At 28.6% G+C, this 23277-nt stretch overlaps 1 protein-coding gene across 1 annotated transcript in view; it reads right to left on the bottom strand.

The window, feature by feature from the left end:
- Positions 1-23277, bottom strand: part of LOC142329279 (discoidin domain-containing receptor 2-like) — a 708527-nt gene that overhangs the window by 19957 nt on the left and 665293 nt on the right. The window contains exons 10-15 of the mRNA XM_075373718.1: positions 22707-22885; positions 16261-16414; positions 13229-13761; positions 9213-9350; positions 4720-4955; positions 1284-1376 (exon numbers count right to left, since the gene is read on the bottom strand). Of these exons, the coding sequence (XP_075229833.1) occupies positions 1284-1376; positions 4720-4955; positions 9213-9350; positions 13229-13761; positions 16261-16414; positions 22707-22885 (1333 nt within the window). The remainder of the gene's footprint in view (positions 1-1283; positions 1377-4719; positions 4956-9212; positions 9351-13228; positions 13762-16260; positions 16415-22706; positions 22886-23277) is intronic.

Here is a 23277-nt window from a genome sequence, read left to right on the forward strand (position 1 = left end):
TATTATATGATTCATTTATACAATGAAAACTCCAAACAGCATATGGTATTTGGGGCAGAAAATTTATCCAATGTGTAAGGAGGTGTCTGTAGTTCAAAGGGAGGCTGAGTAAAGCATTTTTTTTAAAGTTCTAATTCACAAGAAACTTTTTCTATATCCACATTATTGTAGATTCTGAAAATAACTAATAATATGATTAATTAGTTAATAGATAATAGCATTAGTCAACAACAAGCTTAAGATACTGCACAGAACAGTAGAACAAAATTGTTCATTTATCATGGTTTCATATAAATATCAGTTCCAGCCATACTATTTAGAATGATAACAGAATAGTAGTATTTCATTTGTATTTTGTATTTCATTTTTTTTTTTTTTGTTAGGAATCAAGGAAATTAATATTACTGTTAAACAAAGAATCAAGAGGCAAACCATGAATTGTGAAAATATTACTTAAAAGAATGTTCCCATTCTTTTGACAGTATGGCATGGCACCAAAATCTTGTTGAAATTCTTCATTGTACTGTGGGAAATTGTTTGAAGTTGTGTCACAACCCTTTCCTTCAGAATCTTGAAATATCCATCACTTTTCAATATACCATCTACTGAAAGTAATGAACAAGGGCCTTCAAATCAGAAACAACACCAAAACCTTTTTTCTGTGGATGTTTAACTGATTGCTGAGTATGAGCCAGTATATTTTCATCTGATGCTTTTCAACATGTTTCCCCTGAACATAAAAAGTCAAAAAGTCACTTGTCATAAAACAAACATATTTCCAGTCTTCTTTGGTCTAGTTAGCTTGTGCTTTATCACTCAAGAGCCTTTTTTGCATATTGCCTGTGTTAGAAGCTGCTTTTTAGCTGGTTGACGAGCTTTCTAACCAACTGCAAGAAGTCAGTGTCTAACAGTTGTCGCATATAATATGTTCCACTAGTAGCTAATTCTCAAGTTAAGTCCACAACAGATAATTTTGGAACAAGTTTACTTTTCCTAACTAAAAACTGATCCTGTGCTAGAGTAGGTTTATTGCCATAACAAAAAAATAAACAAAAAATTCTCCATGTTCAAATTAATTTGCAAGCTACTATAATAAGATATGAATTAATCTTTCACTTATAGTAGTTTTTTTTTTAAAGAATGTCATCTGCACTTTTGACAATCAACATGTTAGAAAAAATTTAATTACTAAAATCATTACATAACAATTTTTAATTTACCACAACTATAAGTGATAAGTTCTAACCGAAACATACATAACAAGGAACATAAAATTAACTCACCTTGCTGCTAAGTCTTTGTGAACTAAATTTTTAGATTCTAAATACTTCATTCCTGATGCAATTTGTATCGCAAAATTCATTAGAGATACAGGCCTGTAACAAAACAATAAAAAAGTAGTTTAACTTAGATGTAAGTAACCTAATATTAATTTTTTTCCCTAATGTGTGTGTTGCAATTTGTTCAACTAGTGAACAATAAGCAACCCCCCTCCCTGTGGCTCAATTTGATGAGGATGATATGAGTGACATGTAAATGTGGTATAGTCTTGTACAAACTCAGGCTGACCATTCGTGAGACGTGTGGTTAATTGAACCCCAACCACCATCATACACTGGTGATCACTGTCTAGTATTCAAATTCATTACAAAAGCAATCAACTTTTACAAGGATTTGAATCTCAGAACCTTTGACTTCGAAAATCAGCTGTTAAACAACTGATTTTGCAACAATGAGTTGATCACTAGACCAGTCCAGTGATAACCTAATATGAATAATTATTTTTACATCTATTTGTGTTACGCGCATTACATTAAAAAAATAACTAACAATAAATCAGAATGTAGAAGACATTAATGAAAATTATTTGCACACATAATAATAAACATTGGTTGGGTACAGAAAATTTAAGGTTACAAATTTTTTTAAAATTATTATTATTAAATTCATTCACAAAGAAATGTTGAAATCTAAAATTGATAATTTTTTTTAATTTATGTATTTTTAATATTTGTAAATAAATAAATTAGTCAATTTAATTTAATTTATAAATAAATAATTTAATTTTTTATTTTAAATAAATTGATGGGAAGATTTTTTAAACGGTTCATACTTAGAAATGGCAGTAGAAGCAATGTAACAATACTACATATAATAGTGGATGTCTGACACTACTATGGATGCTTAAAAGAAATAAGACGTTTTCATGGTTTTAAGTGTATGAATTGAATGATTTGTAATTGTGTGTTCTGATTTAAAATATATCTTTCATATGTTATATCTTTTACATGATTACAGAAAATCATGCATATGATTTACTGTAATCATATGCATGAATCATAACTAAATTAAAAGGAGGTGCAACATTTCAAAGAAAGAAGGATGAAAGAAGACCAAAGGAAACCATTTAATACTTTCTGATGATATTTTGTTTTATTCAAAACCTTCCCTAAAGGGTTGGAGACAAAGGATCCTTTCTTTTTTTTGTTATTTCTGCACTCAAGAGTTACATATTTAATTAGTTAATTCCATTAGTTTATCACTTTGGTTATGTATTTAGGGAATTTTATGCATATTCAATGTATTATAATTATAAATTATAAATATGTATTATAATATTCAATTATATAATTCAATGTATTAAGGGTGGGGAATAATAAGCCTAATTTTTCTGTTTTGCTTAATCATTTATTATTTTGCTTGATATTTCAGACTGAGTTAACAGATGTCATTGATCATTGATACCATCTGATTTTGTTTACAACAGATCAAAAGGATTGGTAGATGTAGTCATCATGGGTCTTGTATCTGAAAATTTTTCTCCAACAGCAGAACAGTTTTTTTTTTACTATTTCAATATTACATATTATATTAATATTTTCACTACACATGGAAAGAGCACAATTTGTCAAAATATTTTTTAAAAAGCCAGTTCATTGGTGATTTATTTGATCAGATGAGTATATAACTATAATTAAGATTTTTTTTTTCTTAAGTGATCTTTATTTATTTCCTCCTCTTTTTTGAACACACACACACATACACACACACACACCCACACATATATTAGATGTATGTATACATCAGAAATATAAGTATATATATATATATATATATATATATATATATATATATATATATATTATATGTTTGATTCTAATATTTATTGTTGAGAAATCTATTTTGATCGACATTTCTTGTTTCTGTCATTATAATTAAAAATTTCAATGACAATACACAAGTTTATCCTCCATTTGTTTACCTATTTGGTTACTGTTTTAGTTACCAAAACTGATCTATCAATTAAGTGTTTCTGGATTACCTAACAGTAAATGATTACCTTTAATAGAAACAGCAAAAATACATAAAATCCTAATAGTAAGTTCAACTTTTATGAAGATGCACATTTATGATAATAATCTTTTAAGAATAAGGCTAAATTTAGGAAAAAAAATTAAGAATTTTCTGAATTATTAAGAAAAACACATGAGGTTGGTGTTTAAGAATAAGCAATTGCTATAATACAACCAGCCTCAGCATTTTTTCCATCTTTCATTTTAAATAAATCTTGATAATCTCATGTTTAAAACAAACAACATAATTATACGGAGTGTCCATGAGGAACCCAACATACTTCACAGGTGCATGCCTCTCAAAAAAATAATGAAAAAAATTTTATAAACATAGGGCTGGAAATGCTTTGTTAGCGAGTTATAGCTAGCAAAAGATTTTGCCTGGAATTCAGCTCCCCCAGTGAAATGAGATTTTATTGAAATCTTTAGAACATTAACTGAGGAGCAAAATTAATGGATTCCTGTGGTTTCTGATCTGAAAAATTGAATAAAATAAGTTTTATAACTGTAGCTCCTGTAGCTTTCATGATATTGAAGTAAAACTGAAAAATTTGTTGTCTGAAAACTTTTTTTTTTAGGTTTGCAATTCAATAACTTTGTTACATGACTAATAAATGAATAAAATTTATAAACAAAATTTGTAGAGAGTTTAATTCTAAAGATATTGATGTAAATAAGTCCAATAAAAATCAAATTTTACTAAAGAAGAAACAGAACAAAAAACATATGAAATGATTTACCCACTGAAATGGCTTATATTTTGGTTTATCAAAAAAAAAAATTATTATATTTAATGGTGATTTATTTTTTTATTTCTGTTTTTTTAAATTAAATTTTTTTACCTTATTCAATAATTCTTCTTTGGAATTAACTTTTTCTCTGTAAACAAGGAATTATAGGGTTATTTATAGTTATTCTACACGTTTTGTTAATAAATTTTATGCATTTATTAGTAATTTAACAAAGTTATTGTATTGAAAAAATGGTTTTCAGACAACAAATGTTTCAGTTTTACTTCAGATATGATGAAAGTATTGGAGATACAGTTCTGAAAACTACTTTATTCATTTTTTCAGTTTATTAACCGTAGGATAGTATTAATTTTGCCCTTCAATTTAACATCTAAAAATTTCAGTACAACCTTGTTTCACTGAGGGGAGCTGAATTCCAGGAAAAATTTTTCACTAGAAGGAACTTGCTAACAAAGCATTTTCAGCCCTATGTTTATATAAACTTTTTTCATTATTTTGATGAGAGGAGTATACCTGTGAAGTATGTCGGGTTCCTTGTGGGACAATCTGTATAATATTAAACTTTAAACAATTACAGGTTGGACATGAAGACTAAAAAACAAAAATCAGCATACTTGAATGTGTGTTCTGAGTTAAGTAGTTGAACAAGATCTCCTAACTCAGCAGGAAATTCAAAAATAGCCCATGGAGGTTGTTCAGCAGTACAAACACCTAAAGTACGCACTATGTTGCAATCGCTGAGTCCACATAGCAGACGTAATTCACGCACACAATTCCCACGCATGGTTCGTGCACATACTCTTCCTTCAACTCCATCAAAAATATCACCTTCTACATCACATACTTGAGCCTATTGGAACAAAAAGACAAGCACAACTTTAATAATAATTTTTGAATTAGATTAGATTAGGTTTAAAAAAAAAAATAACGTACCTCATTTATAAATAACAAAATAAATAAAAGCTGTGGTAATAAAATAATAACTATGGATCTTTTAATAAAGTTTGTAATTTTCTCAAATATAATCTATTTATTCACATTAATTTTTACTCTTCTATGTTCATAAAATTTATAAATGCTTAAGATTCTTCTTATAAAAAATTTCTCTCTTCCTCTTTTTAAAAAAAGAAATATGGACTTTTTTATTTCCTTGTACAAAGTAGAGGAAGTATTGTGATCGCGAAAAATTTTGGTTTTCATATTTCAATGGAAATATCCATTTTGACTAGTTTCAGTGTGACATCTGTATGTATATACATATGTATTTCGCATAACTCAAAAATAATTAGTCGTAGGATGTTGAAATTTTTGATTTAGAACTGGTGTAAGATCTACTTGTACACCTCCCATTTGATTGGAATTGACTGGACTAAAAGTGTCCAAAAAAGCCCAAAATCCAAATCTGTTGGATTTTGGACTTTTCTTAACTGCAGTAAAAAGCCCTCATTGAAAGCTTTTCAACGATACATCATAAGTGGTACTTATTTTCATTGGTCTCAGAGTTATAGCCAAATAAAATTTTATTTAATAATATATTTGGATCTTGGAAGGGGAAAGCACATTGGTTCAAATCCATTTGACTTCATCTCCTTTTTTTAACTTTTTTCTTTTTTTAATTTAAATATATTGATTTATTAATAATTATTAACCTCCGAAAAAAGTCTTACAATAAATAATAATTCAATAATAATAAAAAAGAAAAAATATCAGAAATTATTAATGAAATAAAATTTTATGCACTTTTCATTTAAAAAAAAAAATGTGTACATGTAATTTAATAATTTAATAAGCGTACAAGGAAGTCATGTGGTGTCAACATTAGATTTTTTTGAAAGTTCAAAAGATAGTGCCAGAAAGTCAAACAGATGAAACGAAGTGGAGTACTACATTACAAAATTATGAACAATCTTTTAGCCTATCAACTAGCAAAATTTCATCACATAGTTAAATTTTTGAAAGTTTCTTTAATCTCACATAAAAATAAAAATGTAAAATGTCAAGATGATTTTGCTCCCAAGAATGGCTATGCTGCTTTGAAGTAATCTATTTATATTTAGGTAAAACATTTTCTTAAAAGATGTAATATAATTTTATTATTTATTCGTAGATTATAAGAGAATATAAAATTGTGATCTAGTTTACTACAATAGTCATAATAATAATATTTTAACATCCTAATCCAATGAATGCTTTAATGGTTGGAAGTTGGATTTCAGATATTTTTGTTATCTAAATATATTTTCTTCAGGTTTTTTTTTTGTAAAGGTCTACCAAAGTAATAGTTAACTTATTAACAATTTCTGTGTAGGTTGATCTACTTCAAGTTGAAAATAAATCTAATCTATCAAAATATTTATTAGCACTTATAAATTATAGTTTGACTAACAAAAGAAAACATCTTAATTTGAGCTGTTATAATTTTGGAAAAGGTGATTAAAAAAGCTGGAAAAGAGTTGGTTTCTTCACCTCTGCAGAGAAATTTACCTTCAGCCGATTACTACTTTTAGGAAAATGAAACAGAACCTTGAAGTACGTAAGTATACAAGCATAATTGTATACATAATTGTAAGTTTTACAATTATTAAAAACATAATTCTACCCTGAGTAAAATTTTGATATCCGAGAATCATGCTAACTAAATTTCCTCACCCTCTTTAACTAATTCGACCAAAATTAAACAGCATCAATGTACCATATAAAAGAGACCATTGTGCCAAATTTCATCTAAATTAGTACATCTGGTCTAGAGATATCAAATGAAAAACATACCACTATATATACATCCTTTTGAAATTTTTCAGTGCTAAAATTGTTAGAATTGCTAAATTGGTTAGAGGGGGTCATGAAACATCAAACATGCAAAATTTACCTTTTTTTCTTTCCCCCTCCCCATTCTGGAACTACTCTTGGAGTACTACCTCTGACAGGGGAAATGTCAGCCATCAGATGCCAGTATGCAGAGCGCCAGCAACCTCATTCCACAAAGACGATTTCAGCATACTCAGAGAGCCCTCTCAGCACTCAGCCGCAGGCCTGTCCAGTCTGGCATCCTCCAGTGTTGAATTCACTGTCGAGCTTCCTTCAAGGCATGTAGATGCCAGTATGCAGAGCGTCAGCAACCTCATTGCACAAAGATGTTTCCCGCACGCTCTCTAAGCACTCAGCTGCAGGCTATCCAGTCTGGCATTCTCCGGCATCGGATTCCTCCAAGGCATGTAATCCGTCACTCACTTTTTAATGTAATCCTCTATAGCCTTCCATTCTAACGGTCCTCTCTTCATAATTCTCTAAGTGTCTTCTGGATAAACATGACCTCTGTGCCCAAGGCTTCCAGCATCTCTTGGCGTTCATTCTCAAATCGTGTTCAGCTAAAATAAACATGTAAAGTGGTCTCCTCCTTTACATATGTGAGACAAAAGTGCAAGTGGTCCAAACAGAATCTGTACAAGTGGGCTCTATAACCTCCATGGCCTGCCAGGAACTGCATTAAAGAGTAACCCAGCGAAACCATAAGTCCTTCGGTACCAGCTTCTGATATCTCCAACAATGTGGTGCGTCCACCACCCTTTTGTCCCCCTTGTCCCACCTGCTTTGCCAAATTCCTAACATCTCCTCTTCTACATCAGCAGAAATTCTCCTCTTAAAAGCAAACTTCTCAAAATTTTACCTAATTAGGATACTTTTCTTTATGTTGTATACTGTAGCTTTATATTTGAGAAAGTAAAAATCAAACATTTTTATGTAAAATAATATACCAAATATCAATTTTCTGTTTAAACAATTTACTGATTTAAATATGTATTTTCTGTTCTAAATTGTTTGTCTAGGTAAATCCTTAATGAAATAAAATTAATGTTTGCTCTGCAACTAAAAATATGCAATCAACAATTTTCATACAATTGGAACCTTTGTTAAACTAATAATTATTTCATGAGTTTAATTAAAAAAATTAACATAGTCTAATCACATCTATTACTTTCCCAGCGATTATAGCTAGAATAGCTATATTAAAAAGTATAGTATGGTGATCATGTCAAAAATTGGGTACCAGATTTTTTACATATCTTTACATTTTTTGGGTCAACTAGTTCATCTAGACCAAAATAATATGTATGTATGTAAGTATGTACATTGCTTTTGTCCTTATATCTCAGGATTGATCCAAACGATTTTCTTCAAACATGGCTTAAATATTTCTATACATGGGGCATTGATCATTCATTTTTTTCCAATTTTGTTAAGGGGATGGGGAGATATCAAAAAACCAATTTTAATTTTCTTTCTATTTTATTTTATAAAAAACCTAAACCTATATAATGCATTGATAAGAATAAAAAGTCTACTTATTTATTTTTGTTTATTTAGTTGCAATCCATTTAAAAACAAACTGTATAATCTATTTATTTATTTATTAATAAGTAATACTGTCACCCAGTTACAATTAATTAGTAATTTTTTTGTGAGAGATGATTTCTGCTGCACGTGAAAAATGACAAGCCTAAACGGGATTTGAAACTTAAATTTCTTAATTGAAAGATAGAGATGCTACCATTCCATCACAGAGGTCAACAAATTACAGAAATATACAAGTAAACAGTATTTTGTTTTTCATTCATTTTATACGTAAAGCAATTTAAATCCCATTACTTTGTTTAAACATTTATGTAAAGAATTAGCCATTAAAAAAAATCATTTCAGCTCTCAATAATGATACATTTTTTCTTTGTTTATTAGGGGAAGCTAAAATTGCAATACCACTGAAAATGGAATAGTTTAATGTTTAATATCCTGTAATTCCTACATGTTTTCTTTAAAGAACTCCTACTCACAAAAATAAACAACAAACTACAAGGTTTAAATTAGTACAAACTCAATTCTTTCTATCAAGTAGGATTAATAAAATATTTTCTTCAAAGACAAGGTTTTTCTAAGATAAATCATATAATATAATATGCAATTTAATTTTAATTTTAATTGTAACATACATATTTAATCAAATCAATCAGTTCAGATTACACTACTCTTTGCTAATACACATTTAAATAAATCTCCTGTTGTTGAAAGGAACAGTGGATAAATGTTTTAGTGAATAAAATAATTTACTAACTTCTCCTAAATGGCAGGAACCAATTTTGTGTATTACATGCAGACAATATCTTGGTACAGGAGTCAAGTCTCCTTCTCTACTTTTATATGGTTGCCCCATACTTGGAGCTATATTCCATAGTACAGATGGTGGAGCTATCTGAAATGACATTAAAAAAAATTATAAAAATTAAGATATATATCATGAATTTATTTGTTCTGTTACTAAAAATTATTTAAATATAATTTAAAGTGATATGAACAATTTCATAATTTGATCATGCATATCAGTCATTTAAAAATTTGTTGAATGATAGCTTTTCCTAAAAAATTCTAACTATTTTTTTTCAAAGCAGTGAATGGAAAATTCCTTTGATATCATTAAGTTGCTTATTGTAGTTGCATGTTTACAAAAAAAAAATTAATTTTCAAAAGTACCTAGGAAATCAGTCTTGTGCTTAGGGTAAGTTTAATTTCATATATGTTATTAGTATATTTTCATATAAAAATAAAAAAAGAAGTTATTTACAAAACTCTATTAAACTGCTTCAAAACAATATTTTTAATAAAAAAAAAAATTTGCTAGATTTCCAGATAAGGTTAAATTTTATTTTTCTACCAACATTTGTAATGATTTAATTGTTTTGATCTATGTGCTTGCTACTCACTCATAAAAATGATAATGGTTTTAGAATGCCAAATTAAACTTTGTATAGCTATAAGAATTTTATATATGGGGGGTTTCAATTTTGTGATTTCATGATTTTTTTTGATATAAAATAGTACAAATTATATGAAACCTTTGAAGAAAAATAAATCCCTCAATAATTCTTGTTTATTGAAGGTCACTGTTTTGAAAACATGTACTGCATACAGTTTCAATACAAATAAATATGTGTTTTTGCCCCTAAGAATTTAACAAAATAGCTCAATAATTCCATGAGAGAAGTAAATATGTACATTTTAATTTTAAATTAGCTTTAAGTTTGAGTTTTAGCTACCAAAATTGATTTTATTTAATAAAATTTACTTTTCTATGCAAATGTGTGTGCAGGAAGTATGGTTATTTCCTGCTGAATCATAAGGTTAGATAATATGCCTTCAGCTATAGCATTGTAACACAGTTAGCAATTTTAATAAAAAAAATATATACAAAAAAGGTCAAAAAATCTTAAAAAGGAATAAATAAATAAAAAGAGCAAAAAAAAAGTGATTATACCATCAGAGAACATAAAATCAATATAACAATATTATTATGAATCTTGCTATTATTATGAATATTTTTAATTTACATATAGAAATATTACAACAAAAACTGCCATCACAGTGAGTACAAAAATGGCATTCCAAGTGTTCATTGATGAAACGAAGTGCTTTAAAATATCTTAATAAAGCATTAATCTTGTCATCATTATTAAATATTTATTACACTTACACTCCTGTCTTAACATCGTTGCTTAAGGATGATAAAAATCAGAGTGAGTTTTTTAAGATACAAAAATGGAGTATAAGATCATTATTTGGTGCCCATACATATGAATCACGTAAATCAATATTTAGAAAATTAAAAATATCAAGTTTTCCTAGCATTTATATTTTAAATTCTTAAAAGTATAACATCCATCTTTATAAAATCAGACAATAAAACTGCTTTGGTATAACTTAGTACAATAATTCAGCTTATGAGAAGTTTATTCAGCTTATGATGTCTGTTCAGAAAATAAGTGAACTTCATTTTTTTAATCTTTATTATTAATTTTACAGATTATACTGGTCAACATAAAATTTGGAAATGAAAAAGGAGTAGGTGTTCTATGTAGTATTTTATTCTGAAACAATCCATCACGTAATGTTACAATCCCTTAAATTTATTTATTTCATCATTCGTGGAACAAACAATACAAATAATTTAGTATGCCTAAAAATTATATTTTTATATGTAAAAATACATTCTAATTCACCTACTTTTATTTCAGTTCCAAATTATTATTATTATTATTTTTTTTTTTGTTGACGTGTGTTGTTGATCCTTGTTCCCTTCAAAATACTCCCCTATTCACACAGTTTTCCCAGCAGTGTTTCCACTTCGTGAAGCAGTCCTGGATAGCTTCAATCACTGATTTTAATTTTGGAAATAAGAAAAAAATTGCACGGAGTCAGGTATGGAGAGTAGGGAGATTGAGGAAGGACAGTCATCTGATTTTTGGTACAAAACTGATTAATTGACAAAACTGAGTGTGCGAGTGGATTGTTGTGGTGAATGAACCATCATTTGCTTTATCACAACTCCAGTCTCTTTTTGCAGATTTTTTTCATATAACCATTGGAAAACGCATTGATAGTATCAACAGTTCACTGTTTCATCACGAGGCAAGAATTCAAAATTCACAATTACATAAAAATTGAAAAAACAGAGAGCATCACTTTGGTGGATTGAGACTGATGTGCTTTCTTGGGCGTGGAGACCATTTGTCAATCCATTGTGATGATTGAACTTTTGTTTCGATATCGTAGCGGTAAACCTAGCTTTTGTCTCCTGTTATGATCCTCTACATGAATGTTTCATCATCTGCTTGTTCAAGAAGTTGCCGAGAAATGTCCACTTGATGTTCTTTTTGCTGTTCGATCATCAAACGAGAAAGAAACTTTGCTGCAACTTGATGCATATCCAATTTTTCAGTCAAAATGTTATGGCATGATCCAATTGAGATACTAAACTCTTCTAAAAGTTCTTTGACAGTCAATCAGCGATTTGCATGCACCAGATCGTTGATTTTCCAAATGCAGGTGTTATCAGTTGAAGTCAAAGGCCTTCCTGTTGAGGTTCATTTTTAATTCGCTGACGACCACTTTAAAATCATGAAAACCAATTGTAACACTGGGTACAACCACAGCATCATCTCCATAAGCTTGTTTCAAAAATTGAAACGTTTCTGTGAAAGTCTTCCCCTGTTTCACATAAAGTTTTACGTTGTATCGTTGCTCCTGAAAATTGCTAACTAACACAAAAACTAAACGTGATATCAACAATTCAAAAACATATGATTACAGAGGAGGTTATATGAAACACAATGCTGCCAACCGCATGTCACTAAATATCTCTGTTGGTGCGTAATTAAAAATGTTTGGTTATTTTCTGAACAAACATATATTTCTTTTGCCATTTTGAATAGATTACTGAACCATTTAAAAAGGTCTTCGCACTAATTTATTTTATGTACAACTAAACGATTTTCTTTTATGGGAAAATTTTTACCCTTTCAATGATTTTTCAATCAACATTAAAAAACAAAAGAATTTTTTGTTTCATGTACATACAAAAGTGTACTCAAATAGTTACTTAATGACTTCTAAATTTTTATTTATTTTTTAATAATTATATAATATATAATATTATATATGTATTTAATATTTATATAATACATAATATTATATAAGTGTATTCAGTCATATATTTTTAATCAAATCTATTTTTTATTTCATAATTAATTGTATACTTTGTGATGCTGTTTTTATCAAGGTTTTACTATGGTTTTCCTTGATTCAACCAAAAAAAAAAAACTGAGACATTTTCTTTTTTATCCTTGAAGTAGCATACGTACCCATTTCTGACAAGGTATACATAATGTATTATTATGAACTGATCAAATTGAAAGATTTATTTATTGGTCTATAAAAAATTAAATCAATTTAATTAATTACTGTACATATATACATCTCTATAGATTTAGATATTTAAAAAATATAAATATATACACAAATATAAAACAACAATAGCATGGTGAATATTGTATTATCAGCAGACAAAACACATTTTATATAATTTTTAAATTTAAAATGTGAAATTCATCTGAAATGTTTATAGTTAGTCTGAATATATCTGTAATAATTACTGAATGATCCTCTTATTTGTTTCTCATTATGTTCATAGCATAAGACTTGCTCTGACAAAGAAAACACAACAGATCATCAAATTAGTTAAAGAGTAGATGAGGAAAGAAAAATAATAATCTGAATCTAAGAATAAAATGTAATTACCCTAAGCTTTTCTCTGGGTGCAGTATGACATCTTTTACGAGTAGGAGGATCTGAATGTACACGAGCAGTTTTAAGTGGACTATTTTGAAGAGTACGAAGATGTAAGGATGAATAACTGTGAACATCACTGTCACTATCTCTTTCTGTGTGGTCTTCACCTTCATTTGGATAACGCTTTCTTTTAGAAGTATCACTATTAATCCCATGAATCCGAGTCGGCGTCATGGGTGATGGTTGTAAACTACGAAACTGTAATGATGAATGACTGCCATGTTCACTGCTTGATCCTTCTTTAATGCTTCCATCTCTTTCTCGTTCATGATCTACATCTTCGAGTTGTGTAGTATAATGACTGTGAGCAGGTGAATCCAACGGTACAGGATAGACTCTTGATGTAAGTAATGAACTGGCATTTTGAAGGTTGCGAAAATGAATTGACGTATAACTACTGATATCACTTCCACTTCCATCTTTTGTTTGATCCTTCTGAGATATTTTTGCATCGATTTCTAGAGACATATCTTCTAATGTAACTAAAAATAAACAAAACAAGACAATTATTATTATTATTTAATTACATATAAGTTGGGAAAACCAAACCAATTATAAAAATAAAATTTTTTCCAAGAAATATTTTTAATTTACGACTGATAAGAACTTTCACAGAAAAAATCTAAGTGCAAAGAAAAACAGCACTAATTTAAAAAATAAAATTAATTAAAATAACTATAGAAGGTTAGTTTCAGTGTAGTAATTAAGCTATTTTTTAAATATAAATCTATCATTTTTGTAAAATTCATTCTAAAACATAACTGTTTTCAGTTAGGCAAAATCTGTAATAACTCTTTAGTATGGTTTTTTACCTTTGCATGTTGATGCTTGCATTTTGTAAACATTTTCACAGCAACTTATTTTCTGATATTTTTGCAAAATTAGATATTTGTTTCACTTAATCTATACGACTCGCCAATATGATAATCCAATCATAACTTTCTTATGATTTGTTGTTCAAATTAAAATCTTTATGGTTGTTGGGTATTTAAAATTACAAAAAAAATTTATTACAGCTCATAAATTTTTTCTTCTTTCTTAAAATCAAGAACTGGTTGTATAATGCATTGACAGTTAAGATAAAAATTGACAGTTGAGATAAAAATTGTAAACTGCATTCTTTACAATCAGATGATTCTGTAAGAACTAGAATAACTCAGTTTGTAGCATCCTCAAAATTGAAGAGGATGCTATTATTATTTCTCACTATTATTATTTCGATTATTTCTCACTCTTAATTTTGAGTCTTTCTCAGTCTTTCTTTCTCTTTCTCACTCTTCAATTTTTCTGTCTTTATAGACTGAATGGCAATGACATTTAATAAATCTGGTCCTGTAGACCAGGTTTAAATTAACTCGCCATTGCTGGCTAGAAAGCGTTATGCCCATCACAAATGCTTTTTTTGTTATAGTTTTTAGAAATATGACTGACTATGTACCTTTTGTACTGGACATTTAGAGAGAGATATTAGTCATCATTATTTCTTATATTATCGTATTTTTTGTTGATGTTCCCAGAATTTGTTTGTTCACTGTCACATTGGTGAGTGCAGTGCTCAGTAGCTAGTAATTGTGTTATGAAAAAATTCAGTTTTTTCAAGTGTATATTTTTTGTTATTATGTTATGTTATTATGTTCAATTATTAAGTGTATATTTCAATATTTTGTTATGCTTTTACACAACTTTTTGCTCTTATTGCCCACATAAAAAAAACATGAAAACAAAAGTTAGGTGTGTAAAATGTCATTCTGCTACTTGTAGGTTGCATACAGTTACAATCTGCACAAAATGCAATAAAAAGAAGGGACTAAACACTGAAAGCAATGATCAGCTAAAATATTATTCTATTTATAATAATTGAACTATTTTAGCTATATGGGATACATTTTTTAAGAGATGTAACAAAAACATTCATTGATTTGTTTTGTTATTGGTAATATAAAAACAATTTTCCTTATAATTTATAAAATGTTGACTATTATCTTTTAATTTTCAAACTGGAAACTTAATGTTAGGTTTGTTTGTTTAATAAATAAAATAAGTGTAAAAATAAATTACGTGTGTTTTGAAAATACGGTGATAAGTGTACCTAAAATCTCCAGAAGCAACCCGAACAAAATACACCATCTATGTAAGTTAATAATAGTTATTATTAAATAATATATAAAAGAAAATTAATTTTATATCATTAATTAGTAATAACGAATAATAAAAAGATACTTATTTGCGTAAAATTGACAATTATCAAACTACGGAAGAGAAAAAGCTGAATGATGAGCAGAGCGCTAACCAGCCAGTAACAGTGTAACATATGAACTAGCCAGTAATGCTGGGTTAAACAATCTGGGTGATTGTTTCAATGTATGCAACTGCCATTTATTAGTGGCTAATGATCAAACTCAGTTGATACCGATTAAAAGAATTATCTGACTAATCTCAAAGAGTAGCCATCTTGGAAAATAAGAGTATCTGAAGTTCCATAAAATGAAAATGGTTGAAGCTGTGTTTAATACTTCTTGAATAAAAAATTTCTCTTTGCTTTCAATAAAAAGAAAAAAGAATCATTGTTTGATGAGTTAGTTATATCTAATACTTTGGGATACAAACTGCTTTCTTTAACTAATTTTGATTTGTTTCTATGCCTACATTAAACATTTAGTTACATTAATAATTCGATATTGTATAATTGATAGAATGTAAACAATATTATTATATATATATTCACATTCTTGATTACAAGCATAAACAGAGAAATTAATCCTCCACTGGAACAATTTAGTATGACTGAGTCTATAGATATTTAAAATGTCTCACTGAATAGTCTGTGTGCCACTTAAAATCAGGAGAAAGGTGATTGGTTATAATTACAAAATATCTGTATATTATTAGACAAAATCTGAATCTAAATAAGTTGAATTATTAAAACATAAACACTACTAAGTTAATAAAAAATTTATTTTAATTATTATTTATTAAAGTACCTTGCTTTTCACTTCCGCTTAAAATTGAAGGTGGTCCATTTGTTTGGAAAGACACAGAACCAGGATTACTTGGTGGTTCTTGACTGCAAGGTGTAGGTTGGCCACTGACTTGCATAAGACCTGTATTCATTGGTGTTAAATTCATCAGAAGATCCTGTTAAATTAAGAAATATTGTGTCTAGTATTAAAAAAAAAATCAAAGACAAAAAAGATACTCTAGATTTTTATGTACAAATTAAAACTGTTATTAATTGTCATTAAAATGTTATTTTATAACAAACATCAAAACAAAACACATTAACCAAAGAATACAAAGCAAAATAAAGTCACATAAAATTCAAAGTTTCAAAGTCCAATGTTCAAAATAGGACACAGATTCAAATAAAGGTATGAGTATAATCGATACTCAAAGAAACAGATCACAAATATGGCAAAACTTTTTGCCTCTACAGGAGGTTGGTAATGTCTGTCTTTCCTTCAAGGATGGTTCTAGGTTTTGAGTCCCACTCAGGCATGACATTTTTCATTCACTTAAATTATTATCAATAGGGAGCTGTTTAAGGGCATAAGCATACTGTTGTTGTTTTATAAGTAAATAAATAAATAAAGTTAACAATAATCTAGATATTTGTCATCTACATAAATAATAAATACTCTAGAAAATTTCATCCAAGCAGAGAATTTGATTATTCAAAAAAATAAATTTGCATTATTTACTGTTTTTATAAGATTTCTCCTCTCTTTTTTCTCTGTTCAGCACAAAGCACAATATAAATTGTATACATTCTTAATTTATATATTTTGGCAATTTGATGAAGTAGTGATCTCTGTGAAAGTACTCATGATACTTAAAAGAGAAAAAATAAAAATAACATTAATAAGAAGTAAGAGAATGAAATTCCTTTTTTTTAAAATAAATAATAAGAAATAAAAAGGGCCATTTCTTAACATACTTAAACATTACAAAATAAACTAACCAAAAAAGTTGATTAATGACTGAATGAACAGACACAAAAAAAATGAATGCTAGTATACTTTGTGTTAATTACTATTAATTATGATTTTTAAATCTACTATGTTTTATACTACATGATAAATACAATACAAAATTATTATCAGGAATAGCTTCAGCTTAGAATCATTAATGATGGCCATAAATGTAACCGAAAATATTTAGATGCATATACAAAAGTAAGTAAATTTCAGTTTTGATTCAATTATCATAAAAAATTACTTATTTTTACAGTTACAGACAAAAACATTGTCAACAATATAATAGTCATGGGAGTAGTTTGACTAAAATGAGTCGCATTAGTTGATTATTAAAATTAGTGTACTAATTTAATAACACACAAATATTAGTAGACTGATTTTGAAAATTAGTCATTGCTTAGGATTAACACACTGACAATATTAGTTCATCGAATACACTGCACTTTTGCATTGAATTACAAATTTAGTTGTTAGTCCAAAACATTAACTGCTTTAGAAAGTAGAAATATTTCTTTCAGTTTCATTCCATACTAAATGTATCTTTCTTTTTCTTGTTTTAGCCTCCGGTAACTACCGTTCAGATAATACTTCAGAGGATGAATGAGGATGATATGTATGAGTGTAAATGAAGCGTATTCTTGTACAGTCTCAGGTTGACCATTCCTGAGATGTGTGGTTAATTGAAACCCAACCACCAAAGAACACTGGTATCCACAATCTAGTATTCAAATCCATGTAAAAATAGTTGACTTTACTAGGACTTGAAGGCTGGAACTCTCGACTTCCAAATCACCTGATTTGGGAAGACGTGTTCATCACTACACCAACCCGGTGGGTTATACCAAATGTATCTAGCGTTAGCCCACCATGCTGTCTCCATCTCCCCACCACTCACAGTCACCTCCTCCTTCACACGTTTAACTTAAATACTCAAGTTATGAACAATACTGCATAAGCAAGTACGCTTATTAAAAAAAAATTCCTTTCAACATGACATGCCACCATAAGATATCATCATTATACCTAATTTCACAGTACGAGTTACAAACCTGTACCGGTACTTAAATTCTGTGGTACGTTTTTATTTAAAAAATATTCTAAATGCAGGTTTATGATTTAAATAAAAAACTTCTACATAAAAAATTATCAATTTTTATAAAGATATATATATATTTACAGTTAAATTAACATGTATTTTTGTTAGTCACCTGTTAATTTATTTGCGTTGTTGACATTTTTTCTTTGTTGACTTTTTCATTAATGATGGATTTTATTAAACACAACTTTTAATAATAAATAATAGTTTGGTAATAAGGCACTACTAAATTAAAGAGTCAATAATTATATTGTATTTAGATTTTCTAACTCATAGCTCATCTTTTACATTTTACTAAAAAAGTATGGTGCTGTACTTAAACCAAACAAATAGTAATACGAAAAATAATATGCAAACTACTAAATAAAAATAGGGGAAATAATATTAAAAGTGTAAGAAGTAACATAAAAAAATTTAGCTAATAGATAAATTACTAATTCTAATTTAATTTTATAAATTAGATAAATTTAGTTATTAAATAAAACAGGTATTTCTGTAGTTGTTTCTATACATTTTTATTAAAAAAAAAAAAAAAAAAAAAAAAAAAAAAAAAAAAAAAACAGCATTTTTTGGTTTCAGCCTGTTTCTTCTTTCTGAAAGAATTTGGCCTGCTATGGAGTAAACTCTTTTGGATGGTATAGAGGTTCCAGGAATGTGTAAATATTTTGTAGCTAATATTAGCAACTGATGCTAATATTTAGCATCGCTTTAAATTTCATCCAAAATGTTGTACAGTTCACTTTTCTTTATTTTTCCTGTTTAGCCTCCAGTAATTACCATTCAGAAAATACTTCAGAGGATGATATGTATGAGTGTAAATGAAGTGTAGTCTTGTACAGTCTCAGTTCGACCATTCCTGAGATGTGTGGTTAATTGAAACCCAAACACCAAAGAACACCGGTATCTACAATCTAATATTCAAATCCGTGTAAAAATAACTGACTTTACTAGGACTTGAACTCTGGAACTCTCGACTACAGTTCACTTGCCTGTCTTCAACTTTACTGTCTAAAATATTCCATAAATCCAATGCCTTTTACTGTTTATTGGGATTTTTTCATCCAGTTCTTCAGCTGTTGACTGCTGCTGTTCTTCATCTGGTTTTAATGAGAGACAATTCATTGTCAACAAATCACCACCTTTTAAGTTGCTGTCATTACCAAAAGCATCTTTTTGAACCATGGATCTAGAAGTGTGGATGCAATAATTCTATTTTTTGCCATGTTTCCCAAGCGGTTGCTAAGCCCAGAAACTAAACTTTTTTTAAATTTTTCATCCATGGAAGAAATCACAGTTTTCTGATTAACTCTATGCACAATTCCTCTAATAAGGGAAATAATTTTTAATAAGGTGGAATAATTTTGGCTGATATCTCTATTATTATAAGCTCGAATGATTTAAGTAAATTTACACATTCAGTTAAGATATCCCACTGAACATTTGTTATAGATGTGGACTTCCCGGCAATGCTGCAAGTGCAGCTGACAGGGGTTGCTTCAGTTCTATTAACCTTTCACACATGACAAGCGTACGTCAGCTTTAATTTTTTTTCCATTTGTAACTGTACCAGACTTATTTATCAGTTGCTATGGTTGCTTGCTAATGCTAGCAGCCGCTTAGCTGCTGCTAACACTATGCTTGAAATGCGATACAATATTTCTACATGCTTTAATTAAATCTGGTAAACCATCACATTGTGAAATCACATCATTTATTACTAGATTAAGCATACCCTAGGTGCTATACACGGAATGTTAGGGTTACCTAAAATTTTACAGCACATTTCATATTACCACCCCTATCTGAAACACTGCCACAATTTTATTACTAATATTCCATTTGTGGAAAACCTCTATTAATTTTACAGCCAAATACTGGCCCGTTTGATTTTCATGCACTTGTTTTATATGTAAAATGAAGGATTAACTCATTCTGTTCTAGTTAAAATAAATGACTAGTTTTACTCAGAAAAGAAACTGTATTTCTGGATGTCCAAACATCTGTTTATGTAGGAAAATAAGAAATTTTGCCTAATATGTTTTTATCAATTGATTTTGCATTTTAATAAATGTTTGGTATAATAGAAATCATTAATTTTTTCCTGTTCAGCAAGGTACAGCACGTGTCAAGTTGTTGTAATAATCTTTTAAACCCTTCATCTTCTATAACAGACAGTGGCTGCAAATCTTTGAAAATCATTTCTGCCACTAAATTATCAATTTTATAAACTTTCTTACAGACAAATCTTTGGATTTGTATTGCAGAAAAAACTGGGTTAAAATTTTAGAAGATATGTAAGATAACATGAAAGATACGGAAGTTGATGTGGATGCCATGGACTGATTATCCTCACTATTTGCAATCTTTGGACATTTTTCTAAAGAGGTTGGCTCTTCCATACCATCAAAACATTCAGTGATTTCAAAATCAGCTTGGGTATGTGGTGGTATAATTCCAATTTCATAAACTCCTACGTGTTTTCATTTTAGGTGTTCTCTTAAATTTGATGTGTTACTGGAACTTTTTAATTCTTTTTTACATACTTTACATATTGCTGTTGTTAGAGAATAGTTCTTAAAAAAATTCCAAATATCAGATCATTTATTCAGCTTAAAAAATAAAACTGTAATGGGACGAATAGCAACTGCAAACAACTATAATGGAACAGTTCATCAAACTTATAATTACAAAAAACAATTATTTTACTTAAGTATCGGACCTAATAAACTATGAAAAATAATTAAAAAATAATAAAATAAGAATGAATTCAGTTTTTTAAATAATTACCGCGGTAATTATTGTCCAGCAAATAAAGATCAGAAATTATAATTAAAAACACTGTACAATATAAGTTACGTTCCGCTAAATAAGACATGACTTTTTATTTATGCAGATAAGAAAAAACTGTGATAGAATATTAACAATTGGAGGAAATAATTCAATTGTTATTAATTTCACAATGATGAGCAAAGCCAGTTTCATCAGAGTTGTGGTGTACCTTATTTATTATTTACAGTTCCTGACTAACAACTAATATTTGTATAAGAATTAAGTCTTTGACTAATAATTTACATTGGTTGTGTGTTCTACTTGACTTGAACAAGCGGTTCGACTAAAAGTCGAGGTAGTCGATTATAGAAATTAGTTATTGACTAATTAATCGATTAAAAAGATTAGTCGATGGTACCAGGCCTACAACATAAGTTAGTTATAATATAAACAATATTAGTGGCAGTTCAAGAGACATGAAGAAAAGTTTATATGTATATACACATAAGCAGGTGAAAGAAAGAAATATAGTTGAAAATATAAATGAATTGCATTTAGTCCAAGAAATACAATTGAAAATTTAAGTAAATTATACTTAGTTCAATAAAACCTTTAAAAAATATTACACACCAAAAAGAAGGAACAATTTATTCTTATAAAGCACATCTTACATAGTGATTCAGAAAAAACAAAAAAAAGTTTATGCATGATGATAATTATAAGCATCAAACTAATGAATCACAATGCCCACTGTTTCTCTTTATTTTCAATATCCACAGAACTTAGCCATGTGATATGTGATTGTATTCAGAGAATTATGATGTCTCTTTATACACAATACAAAGAACCTTCACTGATTTGTTGACATTTGACTATACTATCATTAAGCTATTAAATTCCAACCACAAATGTAAAGTTTACAGTACTTGTTTAATATAAAATAAATGAACTAAGCGAGTCTGATTAAACAAAATATATAACAAACATAAGTTTTTTTTTTTTTTTTTGAAAGACAGAAGATTTTATTGCATATTAAAAACCTGTAAATATATGTTTTCAGATATTTATTTTTAATTACATCATGCACAGTATAAACATATTAATCTAGGCTTGGATAATTTCATGCCAAGCCTATTATATGAAATTTCTAGTAAAACTTTAGAGGAAAAAATAATGAATAAAAGTACAACATAATAAAAATAACTTTGTTATGAGCATTACAATCTGATAGTTATTAAACCCATTATTTTGGCTCACAAACACATTATCAAAAACAGATAATGCATTTTCTGAAATTAACTCATTTTTCTTAGTTACGTCTTACATTCAACTGATGTTCTTTGAGCTAGATATTTCAGCAAAGATGATATGTGATGAAAACGATGCACTTAAACACTTTGCTTAAAAGCTTCAGTAAAGAATTTAATGTGTTTACAAATCTAAATTCTGGAACATTAAAGGTAACTTAGTCAATTCAAAGTAAAAGCGGTATATTAACTTTTAAATTCCAGTCAGGTCCAAATTACTAGGTTTCTATCAATATAATTAAAAATAATAGTTTCTAATATTCATATTTATTAATGTTTACCTTCATATTAATTGTAACTGAAAATGGATTTCTAAGTATTGTTGTTGGAGATCCATGCAATTTCTGTCTTCTACTTAACACAAGTATAATGACAAATACACTTAGCAGTAACAGCATTACAGCTGTAAGTACTCCAATAACTACTTCTGCATAACCCTGACTTGCTCTAGGAGCTGCAACTGAAACAAAATAATATTTAAAATTTATTTTATAAATTTTGAATACTAATGTTAATTTTGAAAAAGAAGAGGGTTGACTGGAGAGAGAGAGAGAGAGAGAGAGAGAGAGAGAGAGAGAGAGAGAGAGAGAGACCTGATGAAAGAGCTCTACTGTAATCAGAGAATAAAAGTTGAAGTGGGAGATGATATGACAGAAAGGATAGTGACTGGAAGAGGAATTAGGTAAGGATGCTGCATGTGTCATCTACTCTATTCAATATATATCTAGAAGAGATAATTACAGGTTGTTTTAAAGGCAAACAGGAGCGGCCATCGAAGGAAGGAAAGTGGAATGTATATGATTTGCTGAAGATATAGTGTGTTAGCAGAGAATGAAACAAAACTAACTGAAA

The sequence above is a fragment of the Lycorma delicatula genome, chromosome 8 (genome assembly GCF_047948215.1).
Source record: "Lycorma delicatula isolate Av1 chromosome 8, ASM4794821v1, whole genome shotgun sequence".
Lineage (NCBI taxonomy): Eukaryota > Metazoa > Arthropoda > Insecta > Hemiptera > Fulgoridae > Lycorma > Lycorma delicatula.